At 44.6% G+C, this 14,901-nt stretch overlaps 1 protein-coding gene across 2 annotated transcripts in view; it reads right to left on the bottom strand.

The window, feature by feature from the left end:
• LOC123771492 (acetylcholine receptor subunit alpha-like) overlaps positions 1-14,901 on the bottom strand; it is a 246,620-nt gene that overhangs the window by 35,139 nt on the left and 196,580 nt on the right. For both annotated transcript variants that reach the window (XM_069313693.1, XM_069313694.1), the window contains exons 6-10: positions 13,779-13,959; positions 12,794-12,909; positions 11,655-11,823; positions 3,324-3,460; positions 3,056-3,202 (exon numbers count right to left, since the gene is read on the bottom strand). In XM_069313693.1, the coding sequence (XP_069169794.1) occupies positions 3,056-3,202; positions 3,324-3,460; positions 11,655-11,823; positions 12,794-12,909; positions 13,779-13,959 (750 nt within the window). The remainder of the gene's footprint in view (positions 1-3,055; positions 3,203-3,323; positions 3,461-11,654; positions 11,824-12,793; positions 12,910-13,778; positions 13,960-14,901) is intronic.

Genomic DNA, 14,901 nt, shown 5'->3' with positions numbered 1-14,901 from the left:
TTCAGTGCAAAGTTACAATATAAAATAACAGTTGATGAAGAGGCACACAGCTTGCATGCAGGGGCCATTGACGCAAGGAAAAGAGAGAGACAGAGAGACAGAGAGAGAGAGAGAGAAGAAGAGAGAGCAAAGGAGGATGGGTTTGAAACCCTTCGTACTGACAAGGAAGGCTGCATACCGACAACATTCTTTGATGTTAAAGAGAGCGTTTTCATGGTGCGGCCTAAGGAACGAAATTGGCATTATTAGGGGGAATATAGTCTTTCTGTATCCATCTTTAATAGTTTCATCAATTACGATATATACTTGCTTTTAGATTTTTTTTGGGTACGGAAAATTTCATGACTCTAGATACCTTCTATATCGTGAACAATGTAATGTAATCTTAGACTACCATGACTATAGCTTCAATAACTGCAAAGATTACCAAGGTTCCACCTGCATAAACTAATAACATAAATATAAAAAATAGATTGAATATTAATTTTAAAACCAAATTCCATCTCGACGTGGCATTATGATATCCAATAATTTATAGACCGTGATCCCATGGGTAATCCTTTTAGTTACGGTCTAATCCTATAGCCATCATGCACTTCGAAGTGATATATCAGTGGTACTACCTTCTTAAGGTGCTGTGGTGGGCGGCCAAGGTGGACGGGGCAGGAGGGAGCGAAGGGAGGAGGGGGGAAGATACACACTTAGAACACATTCTACAACACTACAAGAATTGTAGTCGTCTTGATATACCTGTACAGTGTAGTCGGGGGGGGGGGGAGATAACTTCAAGGGAAAATGGGTTATCAGTACGTATGTTAAACACTGAAAGCGTTGATGCGCGGCTGACAGAGGCATTGGGGGGTTAGGGGGGGAGGCTCTGAGGTGACAGATAACTGTCATCTCGTCGTGTTGACAGGAAGATGTCACCTCATGACACATGACATGATGCTCTACAGTTCATACGTCATAGAGATGTCTCCACAGTTCACATGTGTAGTAGATGTCATCAAGTCATATGACAGAGAGGTGTTCATTACTCTTGTCATGAAGGGGTCAATTCATCACATGACAGGGGATATGTCACCTCATCACATGACAGGCATATGTCACCTCATCACGTGACAGGCATATGTCACCTCATCACATGACAGGCATATGTCACCCCATCACATGACAGACATATGTCACCCCATCACATGACAGGGGATATGTCACCCCATCACATGACAGGCATATGTCACCTCATCACATGACAGGCATATGTCACCTCATCACATGACAGACATATGTCACCTCATCACATGCCAGACATATGTCACCCCATCACATGACAGACATATGTCACCTCATCACATGCCAGACATATGTCACCTCATCACATGACAGGCATATGTCACCTCATCACATGACAGGCATATGTCACCCCATTACATGACACATTCCCCCAAAAGCAACACAGACACAATATAAGATAATCTGAACAAGGATTAACAGGTGTCAGAACAATCAGGTTGTTGTTGGAAGCATTGGGATACACACTGATGAAATGATACACTTGACTGGATCTTTTCAATATATGCAAATTTCAGTAGAACATTACTGACTTTCAAACAAATACGACATTGTGAGATTCTAAGACTTTTTTGGCTATACGACATTGTGAGATTCTAAGACTTTTTTGGCTATACGACATTGTGAGATTCTAAGACTTTTTTGGCTATACGACATTGTGAGATTCTAAGACTTTTTTGGCTATACGACATTGTGAGATTCTAAGACTTTTTTTGGCTATACGACATTGTGAGATTCTAAGACTTTTTTGGCTATACGACATTGTGAGATTCTAAGACTTTTTTGGCTATACGACATTGTGAGATTCTAAGACTTTTTTGGCTATACGACATTGTGAGATTCTAAGACTTTTTTGGCTATACGACATTGTGAGATTCTAAGACTTTTTTGGCTATACGACATTGTGAGATTCTAAGACTTTTTTGGCTATACGACATTGTGAGATTCTAAGACTTTTTTGGCTATCATCCATTCCTCAGTCTTGTGTCCTTATGTCTCTCCTCCTCCTCTTCCATCTTCTGTCCCTTTTATATCATCTTCTCTCCCACTTCCAGATCTCGGACCACTATTAGAGCTCCTAAGACATTCCAAAGTTCTCCGCTGCATAGGACATTAAAGCTCCTTGAAATATATAACATTACTGACCAGCTTAGCTGTGGCTATCAGAGAGCTCTTTGCTTAGACAGCAACTTCTGCTCGTATGTTCCTCCTAAACCTCCGATACTCCCATGTTCCCTAAGACCTCCTGCCCTTACCCCATTGTCACCAAGACCTCCTGCTCTCACCCCATTGTTCCCAAGACCTCCTGCTCTCACCCCATTGTTCCCAAGACCTCCTGCCCTTACCCCATTGTCACCAAGACCTCCTGCCCTTACCCCATTGTCACCAAGACCTCCTGCTCTCACCCCATTGTTCCCAAGACCTCCTGCTCTCACCCCATTGTTCCCAAGACCTCCTGCCCTTACCCCATTGTCACCAAGACCTCCTGCCCTTACCCCATTGTCACCAAGACCTCCTGCTCTCACCCCATTGTTCCCAAGACCTCCTGCCCTCACCCCATTGTTCCCAAGACCTCCTGCCCTTACCCCATTGTTCCCAAGACCTCCTGCCCTTACCCCATTGTTCCCAAGACCTCCTGCCCTTACCTCATTGTTCCCAAGACCACCTGCTCTCACCCCATTGTTCCCAAGACCTCCTGCCCTTACCTCATTGTCCCCAAGACCTCCTGCCCTCACCCCCATTGTCACCAAGACCTCCTGCCCTCACCCCATTGTCTCCAAGACCTCCTGCCCTTACCCCCATTGTCCCCAAGACCTCCTGCCCTCAACCCACTGTCACCAAGACCTCCTGCCCTCAACCCACTGTCACCAAGACCTCCTGCCCTCAACCCACTGTCACCAAGACCTCCTGCCCTCAACCCACTGTCACCAAGACCTCCTGCCCTCACCCCACTGTCACCAAGACCTCCTGCCTGGGGACCTACCGGTGACGGTCCATCTGGTACTGGGGTCGACGCATGACAAGGAGGCGCGGAAGGATGTGAATGAAGACCCTCCGGACCCAGGGCGCCATGGAGTGCGTCTGCGGGGATCTGAAGTGCACGTTGAGCACTACCACCGTGACGCAGATGCTGCCGAGGTGAGAGAGACAGAGAGCAGACCTAAGGTAGAGTAATTATCAGGATAAAGTATCTCTTAGTATACGCAATGGCTATACATGTTATCCCAATACAGAAAAGGAAGATCACTCACCTTAACGTGTCTAATATCATTGTAAACAGGACGAATTTTCCCAGTAGCGGAACCACGAGTGATGTTGGCGGGATGATTTCAGCCAACAGTAGGAAGAAGACGGTGAGGGAGAGGAGGATGCTGATTGATAAGCTCACCTGTGGACACGAGAGACGGCCGGATTAGTGAGAGCAACATGCTGACGACTTAGCATCAATCTGTGATGTGGGTGTAGGAGGGATTGGCGGAGAAGGATGCTGAAAGACAATTCATCCGTTGGGATGACGCTCGAAGAGTTTAGTGAAAGCTGGATGCTGTTGGAGAAATTGATCTGTGGGATAGACAGATGTAGGGATACTTAGGGACTCCCTCACCTGTAGGGATGCTTAGGGACTGCCTCACCTGTAGGGAGGACGGACGTAGGGATTAGTACAAGAAGGATGCTGGTCGACAATTCAACTGTTGTGGATTAATATGGTGATAGTGAGCTGGATAGTCTGGGACATTTATCTGTAGGATAATACAGATGTACAGGTTAATGAAATTAGGATAGTTACGGGTTATGACGGGATGGGATAACGGGACGAGGATGGCTAAGGTCATCTGTTGGGGTAGTAAGACAGGCTGTTTAAGGTCACGCTCACCTTTGGAAGGACTGACGAATGGGTTAATGAGAGCAGGATTCTAATGAAGAGGCTCACCTGTGGGGAGGACAGAGGGAGGTTAGGTTAGTGAAGGAGCCACAGGGACGTGTGTGTGTGTGTGTGTGGTCAAGGGGATAGTAAGGAGGGGCAGGGATAGTGTCCACAAGATCATTACTGGTAGATCTCTGCCCGTCACGCTAGTGGCTTTGCATGAATGTAAACAAATGCTAATCTTATGAAATTTTACCAACTTATTGTACCGTTTTGTGAGTAAATTATTATTATTATTATTATTATAAATATTAGGGTATGACTCACAGATGCTCCTTACTTTCCTTGTGTGTGTGTGTGTGTGTGTGTGTGTGTGTGTGTGTGTGTGTGTGTACTCACCTATATGTACTCACCTATATGTGCTTGCAGGATCGAGCATTGACTCTTGGATCCCGCCTTTCTAGCTATCGGTTGTTTACAGCAATGACTCCTGTCCCATTTCCCTATCATACCTAGTTTTAAAAGTATGAATAGTATTTGCTTCCACAACCTGTTCCCCAAGTGCATTCCATTTTTCTACTACTCTCACGCTAAAAGAAAACTTCCTAACATCTCTGTGACTCATCTGAGTTTCCAGTTTCCACCCATGTCCCCTCGTTCTGTTATTATTACGTGTGAACATTTGATCTATTTCCACTTTGTCAATTCCCCTGAGTATTTTATATGTCCCTATCATATCTCCTCTCTCCCTTCTTTTCTCTAGTGTCGTAAGGTTCAGTTCCTTCAGCCGCTCTTCATATCCCATCCCTCGTAGCTCTGGGACAAGCCTCGTCGCAAACCTCTGAACCTTCTCCAGTTTCTTTATGTGTTTCTTCAGGTGGGGGCTCCATGATGGCGCGGCATACTCTAAGACGGGTCTCACGTAGGCAGTGTAAAGCGCCCTAAAAGCTTCCTCATTTAGGTTTCTGAATGAAGTTCTAATTTTCGCCAGTGTAGAGTACGCTGCTGTCGTTATCCTATTTATATGTGCCTCAGGAGTTAGATTGGGTGTCACATCCACTCCCAGGTCTCTTTCTCGAATCGTTACAGGTAGGCTGTTCCCCTTCATTGTGTACTGTCCCTTTGGTCTCCTGTCACCTGATCCCATTTCCATAACTTTACATTTACTGGTGTTAAACTCCAGTAGCCATTTCTCTGACCATCTCTGCAGCCTGTGTAAGTCCTCTTGGAGGATCCTACAATCCTCGTCTGTCACAACTCTTCTCATTAATTTTGCGTCATCTGCAAACATTGACATGTATGATTCCACTCCTGTAAACATATCATTTACGTAAATTAGAAAGAGGATTGGTCCCAGCACCGATCCTTGAGGTACTCCACTTGTTACTGTTCGCCAGTCCGACTTTTCGCCCCTTACCATTACCCTCTGGCTCCTTCCTGTTAGGTAGTTCTTCACCCATACTAGGGCCTTTCCGCTTACTCCTGCCTGCCTCTCAAGTTTGTATAGCAGTCTCATGTGCGGTACCGTATCAAAGGCCTTTTGGCAGTCAAGAAATATGCAGTCTGCCCAGCCTTCTCTGTCCTGCCTTATCCTTGTTACTTTATCATAGAATTCTAAAAGGTTTGTTAGGCATGATTTCCCTGTCCAGAACCCATGTTGGTGCTTGTTTACAAACCCAATGCTCTCCAGGTGCTCAACAAGTCTTAGCCTAATTATTCTTTCAAGTATTTTGCAGGGGATGCTTGTCAGTGATACGGGTCTGTAGTTAAGTGCCTCCTCCCTATCCCCCTTTTTGAAAATCGGTACGACATTTGCCTCCTTCCAGCAACTGGGCAATTCTCCCGACATAAGTGACTCATTGAAGATCATTGCCAGAGGCACGCTGAGAGCCTGCGCTGCCTCTTTAAGTATCCACGGTGATACTTTGTCTGGTCCAACAGCTTTATTTGCATCCAGTGTTGTCAACTGTTTCATTACATCCTCTGCTGTCACCTCTATATCTGATAGTCTTTCATCTTGGGTAATCTCTTCTAACAATGGGAGCTGCTCAGGCTCGGTAGTGAACACTCCATGGAATTTTGCATTCAGTACCTCGCAGATTTCCTTGTCGCTTTCTGTATATGCCCCTTCTGTTTTCCTCAGTCTTGTCACTTGGTCATTTACCGACATCTTCCTTCTTATATGGCTATGTAGTAATTTTGGTTGCTTTTTCGCTTTGACTGCAATATCGTTCTCATAATTTCTTTCCGACACTCGTCTTATGTTAATGTAATCATTCCTAGCTCTGTTACATCTAATCCTGTTGTCCTCTGTCCTTTGTCTTCTGTACTTCCTCCACTCCCTCCTGCTTCTCACCTTTGCTTCCTGACACTGTCTATTAAACCATGGGTTATTATATTCCCTCCTGCTTTTTTTCTTTATTGTTGGAATAAATCTATCTTCAGCCTCCTTGCATTTCAATATGACTTGGGTCATCATACCTTGCACTGTTTTTCCTCTAAGTTCTTCCTCCCACTGCACTTCTCCCAGGTAGTCCCTTATCCCTCTGTAGTCCCCTTTTCTGTAATCAAGTCTCCTTTCCCGGACCTCTTGTCCTTTGGTCACAATTTTAAGCTCCATCATGTAGTCAAAGGCTAGGACACAATGGTCACTAGCTCCTAGTGGTATTTCATGTTCCAACTGCTCGATGTCTTCTACATTCTGATATGATAGAGCCCAATAGGCTCAGGAATCTGTACACCTGCTGATTGACGGTTGAGAGGCGGGACCAAAGAGCCAAAGCTCAACCCCCGCAAACACAACTAGGTGAGTAGGTGACTAGGTGTGTGTGTGTGTGTGTGTGTGTGTGTGTGTGTGTGTGTACTCACCTAGTTGTACTCACCTAGTTGTGTTTGCGGGGGTTGAGCTTTGGCTCTTTGGTCCCGCCTCTCAACCGTCAATCAGCAGGTGTACAGATTCCTGAGCCTATTGGGCTCTATCATATCTACACTTGAAACTGTGGATGGAGTCAGCCTCCTTCCACATCACTGTGTGTGTGTGTGTGTGTGTGTGTGTGTGTGTGTGTGTGTGTGTGTGTGTGTGTGTGTGTGTGTGTGTGTGTGTGTGTGTGTGTGTGTGTTACTCGTCTGTGATAGAGCCGAATCCAATCTTGAATTCCTCAACAGACTAAACATACACTCCCTCCTTATAGAATTCTCAGCAGTACAAACATATGTATTCTGCACATATATTTTCCATTGAAATATATCCATGAGAAAATTTATTTATACTATAAGAGAGAATGTCTGTTTGTTCAAAGCTAGAGGTCATGCGCTTGGGGCTAGGCTCACCAAAATTGGCAGAGGGAATGGTGTGGGGTATGGGATGAACATAGGATGGTCGGGGTGCACAGAATTCAAAAGGGAGCAGCGTGCCAGGGGCCACAGTCAGACCCTCACGACCATTATTTGCACTGTCCGCCGGCTACACAGCTAAATATTTTCAATAGAAACTTTTGAAACTATTTTTTTTCTTATAGTAATATGTACTATTATTCACTGATCTCGGGAAAATTTACTGATATTTTTGCCCATACTCGCATAAAACAGACGATTAGTCTGTAGTCTCACGCCAAGGGTGACTCCTGTAGCCTCACGCCAAGGGTGACTCCTGTAGCCTCACGCCAAGGGTGACTCCTGTAGCCTCACGCCAAGGGTGACTCCCGTAGCCTCACGCCAAGGGTGACTCCTGTAGCCTCACGCCAAGGGTGACTCCTGTAGCCTCACGCCAAGGGTGACTCCTGTAGCCTTGCTCCAAGGGTGACTCCTGTAGCCTTGCTCCAAGGGTAACTCCTGTAGCCTTGCTCCAAGGGTGACTCCTGTAGCCTTGCTCCAAGGGTGACTCCTGTAGCCTTGCTCCAAGGGTGACTCCTGTAGCCTCACGCCAAGGGTGACTCCTGTAGCCTTGCTCCAAGGGTGACTCCTGTAGCCTTGCTCCAAGGGTGACTCCTGTAGCCTTGCTCCAAGGGTGACTCCTGTAGCCTTGCTCCAAGGGTGACTCCTGTAGCCTTGCTCCAAGGGTGACTCCTGTAGCCTTGCTCCAAGGGTGACTCCTGTAGCCTTGCTCCAAGGGTGACTCCTGTAGCCTTGCTCCAAGGGTGACTCCTGTAGCCTTGCTCCAAGGGTGACCCTTGTAGCCTTGCTCCAAGGGTGACTCCTGTAGCCTTGCTCCAAGGGTGACTCCTGTAGCCTCACTCCAAGGGTGACTCCTTCACGAGATCGTCAACAGGGTGTAGACTCACTCCAATGGCGCCTCAGGGCTTCAGAAAGTCGTATCGTACATCAGCTCAGCTTTTATGGGTCCGCCAACCACACGGTCTCCTGTCTGACACACTAAAGCATTATCTCTTATCTTCTCAGCGGCTCCACAACTTTTTAAATCCTCGTTATCAACAATTACCCTCTGTTGTTAGGCTTCGATCATGTTATCTTGCATCACTGTTATCGTGTATCATTGTTTGTCATATATATATCTGTAGTAAAAGTGTTATTATATTACTGTACATGATGGATGCTCGCTTGACTGTTTTGTTTGGATGCTCGCTTGACTGTTTTGTTGTCGTCAGATCAGCTGTCTCGTGCCTGTGGACAGGTTGCTGGAATGTTGACTTCTAATTTAATTTCTATATATTCTAGCTTTAGTCAATGTGCAGTTTGCTTGTTGTTATAATGAATAGACAGTGCTTAAACTATATATAAGTATGGTATATTATATAGCTTGTGTTATTACAGTAAATGTACTGTAATTATTTGATCAATAAAACCACATTTCTGGCAACGCTTCTCCTGTACCTCAATATCATTGTATTATGTCATTGTATTTATTGCCATTGTTGATTTTTTTGCATAATTACATTGGTTAAATATTCAGAACTCTTCACTTACCTGTTAACAAATGGTTAGAATTGACAAACAATTAATACAGTCGAAATATGACAATTTAACTGCTTTAATTTTCCCACGTCACAAGTCACCAATTATTCACTACACTTTGCAAGCTAATCCAATTATATAATTTGGGTTAATTAATTATGTGCCTAGCGTAATGCATTTCAATTACATAACGTTCAAATTATTTTTAACTTTTTTTTTTTTAAATATTACTTAACGTGAGCAGACGTTCGTATCGTTCAAGAACGGCGTATAATATTTACTCGTTACGCCAGGAATGGTCTCGTTAACCCTTATCACATAATAGTTAGGCCCTCGTAAAGAGACGCGAGACGTTGAGAAAACGTTGAGAAGATGAGTGTGTGGTCAAGTGCGAGTGTAAGTGTATGAATACAAGTGTGTAGGTAGACTTTAGGACGAGAGTGCGACAAAGAGTGCACGAACTAGAATGAGTGAAAACGTGTCCAAAAACTGAGAGGGCGGGGGAAGGGGACTTAAACATTGTGGGAAGGGGAAAGTGAGGTGTGGAGAAGGGATTGTGGAAGGGGAAGGGAGAGAGGGGGAGGGGGTTAAGAGATAAGTGGTGGCATAGGCTTGAGGAGAACAGAGATGCTTCAAGTCTGAAACCACACAGGTGGCGACAGAAAGTCGGAATTCGATTTAAGCCTTTGAAAGCATCGTGACCCAGCCAGCGGGGGATGACCTCATCTCCCTCAGAGCATCATGACCCCCTAGCAGCATCCCGCCACTCTAAGCTCCTCTTCTCTCCTCGCACTGTGACTCTCTGTTTTCCGTCCCACAGGTACTCAGTTACACACTGAATCACCTGCCTTATCATTCCTATCTGTTTATTACCTTTCCACACTAGTCTGTGAGTACTCACCTATTGATGCATGCCGGGTTGTGTATTAGCTCTTGGACCCCCGTGTTTTTAGCTGCCGGTTGTCTAAAGCAGCTAAAAATTCAGCTGATTTTTTTAAAATTTAAAAATGATTTTTTTTATTTAAAAATGAAAAAGCTGAATTTTTAAAAGAATTTAAAAATTCAGCTGAATTTTCTAAAGCAGCCCAGATTCCTGGGCTGCTTTCTCATCTACTTTTAAAATTGTGAATAAAGTTTGCTTCCACAACCTGCTTCTTTATTTCATTCCATTTTCCCACTTTTCTTACAATGAAAGAAAGCTTTCTAACATCTTTATGACTCATTTCAAGCTATACCGTCTTCTTCTATTGGAATTCCCTTTGAACATTTACACTTTTTCTACTGTCAATCCCTCTAAGTATTTTATACATCTCTTTCATGTCTTCCCTCTCTCTTCTCTTCTCTAGCGTCGTCAGGTTTAGATCCTTCAGTCTCTCTTCATACAAACCCAATCCCTTGCAATTTTGGGACGAGCCTCGTTGCAAACTTCTGAGCCTTTCCGAGTTTTATTAAGAGTTTTTTTTTAATTGGGTTCCACGCTGGGGCGACATACTCTAAAACGGGCCTCACAGTTCAAAGTGATTTAAATAACTCATTATTTAGGTTCCTGAAAGATGTTGTGACTTTTGCTAGTGTAGAGTATGCTGTTGATGGTACCCTGTTTACATGAGGCTCAGGTGATAGGTTTGGTGTCCACTCTCCGTCTGTATTTACTGTGTGTACTCACGTATGATGCCCCTGTGACCTAGCAGTAAATAGGTACCTGGGGGTTAGTCAGCTGTCACGGGCTGCTTGCTGGGGGTGGAGGCCTGGTCGAGGACCGGGCCGCGGGGACACTAAAAAGCCCCGAAATCATCTCAAGATCTCAAGATAACCCTTGATATCAAGATAACCCTTGATAACAAGATAACCCTTGATAACAAGATAACCCTTGATAACAAGATAACCCTTGATAACAAGATAACCCTTGATAACAAGATAACCCTTGATAACAAGATAACCGTCTAACTTGTTACATTTACTAACAACAATAACACTGAAAACGTTCTTCCTGATGTTCTCTATAACTCAATAATATATCCAGTTACCATTTATGACCTTGTTCTGCTGTTCCTTGCTTTGAAGAACGCTGCTCTGTCTACTTCGTCAATTTCAATTAGAATCTTATATGTCGTTATCATGTCCCCCACTATTTCTCATTTCTTCCAGCGTGGTAAGGTACAGTGCTCTCAGCTTTTCCTCATTACTCAATCCCCTCAGCAACGGAACTAGTCTAGTTGCTTAGATTTGGACTTTTTCTAGTGTCTTTTTGTCTTTTTAAAGGCAGGGGTTCCATGCTGGGCATGCATGTGTGTATGTGTGTGTGTGTGTGTGTGTGTGTGTGTGTGTGTGTGTGTGTGTGTGTGTGTGTGTGTGTGTGTGTGTGTGTGTGTGTGTGTGTGTGTGTGTGTGTGTGTGTGTGTGTGTGTGTGTGTGTGTGTGTGTGTGTGTGTGTGTGTGTGTGTGTGTGTGTGTGTGTGTGTGTGTGTGTGTGTGAGTACAACCATGGAAACACAAACCGAAACTGTCTCTATTTTCCGCTTGTTACAACTTGTAATAAAGTTGTTACATCTTGGCTTAACGTGTTTATGACGTATTAAAACATTGTTACAACTTCCTATATGGGTTGTTATAACTGGTTAAGAGGCATTAACACTTGTTCGAACGTTGTACCAACGTCGAAGTTTCGGTGTGTGTTTGGCGGGAAGCAGTATCACGGAGCGCGGTCATGTGTCACGAATAGGGGAGGAAAGAGGACAAGGTGGAGGTATACCAACAAGAAACAGGTGTGAAGAAGTAAACCAACTCGTAATATGTCTTAGTTTACCTTCTCGCCGGAGTCTGAGGGAAGGTAGAAGACCAGCACGGTGAGGAAGGAGATACCCATGCAGGGGATGATGAGGTTGACGGTGTAGAAGAGCGTCTTTCTCCTCATCGTGATGTTGAAGGTAATGTCCAGGTACGGCTCGTTGCAACACGTGTAATATTTCTCGTTCCTGCAAGAATAGAAAAAAGCCCCTGGTTACTTGGGGGGGTGTAGAGATTTGTGCTTTGATGGGGGGTGGCAATGGGTCTCTCTCTCTCTCTCTCTCTCTCTCTCTCTCTCTCTCTCTCTCTCTCTCTCTCTCTCTCTCTCTCTCTCTCTCTCTCTCTCCCTCTCTCTCTCTCTCTCCCTCTCTCTCTCTCTCCCCCCCCCTCTCTCTCTCTCTCTCTCTCTCTCTCTCTCTCTTTCTCTCTCTCTCTCTCTCTCTCTCCTCTCTCTCTCTCTCTCTCTCTCTCTCTCTCTCTCTCTCTCTCTCTCTCTCTCTCTCTCTCTCTCTCTCTCTCTCTCTTGCCCTCTACGTTACACTCCATCAACGTTACTGACAATGAAACAACGTAATCCACGTCGAATCAACGTCGTTTGACAGTCACAAAATCTGTTTTAACAATATGAACAATCAAACCCACATTTCATAGCATTCGATGGGATTCGGAATAAGAGTCGAGTCTTCTTTAAAATAAGCATGGAAGTCGACCCAAATTCTCCTATGACACTGACCGTACAACCTACACATCACCCAGCAAAGTTTCGCCAGGCTTGTCTTCAATTATATATAAATATGGTAGTTGGCGGTACCCGGCGTTGCCTGGGTCTGTATGTCTCCCTATCTCTCTCTCTCTCTCTCTCTCTCTCTCTCTCTCTCTCTCTCTCTCTCTCTCTCTCTCTCTCTCTCTCTCTCTCTCTCTCTCTCTATCTATCTATCTCTCAATCTAACTATTTCTATCTCCTCCATTCGTCCATCTTCCCTCGTATTCCCCCCCAAGAATCACTGAAACAAATGTATAAATACTTCACTTATCATATAAGAACAGGTAAAAAAGTATGAGGCAACAGGTGAGTAGAATAAGACGCAAACATATATTAGGCTCCCGGAGAGAGGGAGAGTGGATCGAGTACTAAAGTGAGAGACTTAACAAGAGTACCTGATTGCCGGTACTGCCAAGATGTCCCACTCGACCGACATGTAGAACTCTGTGAGGTCGACGCCGATCTCCACAATGGGGTTGTTAGTGACCTCGTCGATGTGTCTGAGGTCTACCTGAGGAAGACAAAATTATATGTAGATTGTCTGAGGTCTACCTGATGAATGCCCACCGATTGTCAATGACAATCTGAATCCAAAATTGGACAATGAAGTCCAATCTTGTAGACTTCAGACAATCTACAAAATTATATGTAGATTGTCTGAGGTCTACCTGAGGAAGACAAAATTATATGTAGATTGTCTGAGGTCTGCCTGAGGAAGACAAAATTATATGTAGATTGTCTGAGGTCTGCCTGAGGAAGACAAAATTATATGTAGATTGTCTGAGGTCTGCCTGAGGAAGACAAAATTATATGTAGATTGTCTGAGGTCTGCCTGAGGAAGACAAAATTATATGTAGATTGTCTGAGGTCTGCCTGAGGAAGACAAAATTATATGTAGATTGTCTGAGGTCTGCCTGAGAAAGACAAAATTATATGTAGATTGTCTGAAGTCTACCTGATGAATACAAAATTATATGTAGATTGTCTGAAGTCTGCCTGAGGAAGACAAAATTATATGTAGATCAACAAATCCCCCCCCTCCCACACACACATACAGAAGGGAAGGGAACTCTCTGGGGAAAGCACCAAGCCATTACGACTATATAGCACTTGAAAGGGGTCAGGATAAGGACTTGGGAGAGGACGGGGGGAAGGAATGGTAGGCCCAACCACTTGGACGGTCGGGGATTGAACGCCGACCTGCATGAAGCGAGACCGTCGCTCTACCGTCCACCCCAAGTGGTTGGGCACACACACAGACTTAAACAGGACCATGTCAGTATCTACAGCACGTTCAAATAAATGAATAATGACACACAATACATACTGGAATACATTGCAAATTACAGCATGTATTTTTCCAATGCCTAAAATACCTACCTGGAATCCGTCGTAGGTCCAAGAACCGAACTTCATGACGCAGGTCTGCTCGTCAAAAGGGAAAAACTCGACATCTATTTCGCAAGAAGACTTGTAGATGGCCGGAGGCTTCCACTCAACCAGCCCGTCGAAGTGAAGCGTGGCCTTGGTCGAGAGAGTCACTTCGAAGTTCCCATCGGCACTGTAAAGGAAGCCGCCTGAATAAAAGATGAGAGGACAAGAGAGTAATCAGAGGAAAGTGAGTATTAAAGAGTAGCGTTGAGAGGGTTGAGTGGAGCAGCTCTAGATTGAATGGTTTGAGGGTTGAATGGCCACCTCTTCCTCGTAAAGACGAGGAAGAGGTTGCCATTAAAGTGAGCTAAGTTAAACAAGCTGGAAAAAGGATCTCATCAGAGCTGTAACGACAGTGGTGTCAAGATTGTGACACTGCCTGGGCAGGGTATTGACAAGCCGATGACACAGAGGTGACAGGACAGTGATAGTGGAATGACAAGGGTGTTGACAGGATGACAGGAATATAAAAGTGTGCCGGAAGAGTCACAATAGACCAGAGAGACATGAATGAGGCCCTGCCAGAAGCTGAACATTAACATGTAGGTGAATGGGATCACCATTAACCATCATCTTCATGGGGGACAGGTTTCACCAGGTCAGAGGCCCACAATGAGAGGTTCTCACGCCCAGAAACACCCAGACACCCAGACAGAACAGCCGAATGACCCCCTTCTCAGAATTTGTATTTTAGCTAATTAATGGGCAAAGTATGATGCCTAGATTTTTTTTTTATTTTGTAGACATGAATTCAAAATATTTATTTTAAATGAAAAATTTATTTCTCTGATCCAGTTGATCAGAGAAACACACACACACACACACACACACACACACACACACACACACACACACACACACACACACACACACAAACACACACACACACATAAGGGGATAAGAAAATTCCTAACAGATATAGCATGGGAAACAGAGCTCAGGGGAAAGACGGCCCAAGATATGATGGATTACATCACGCAGAAGTGCAAGGACGCAGCAAACAAGTTTGTCCCAGTCCAAAAGGAAAACAGAGAAATGAAGATGAGAAACCCATGGTTTAATCAAAGATGTA

Source organism: Procambarus clarkii, chromosome 76 (assembly GCF_040958095.1).
Source record: "Procambarus clarkii isolate CNS0578487 chromosome 76, FALCON_Pclarkii_2.0, whole genome shotgun sequence".
Classification (NCBI taxonomy): domain Eukaryota; kingdom Metazoa; phylum Arthropoda; class Malacostraca; order Decapoda; family Cambaridae; genus Procambarus; species Procambarus clarkii.
Note: the sequence above shows the minus strand (reverse complement) of the source record. Positions and strands in the feature narration are given on the sequence as shown.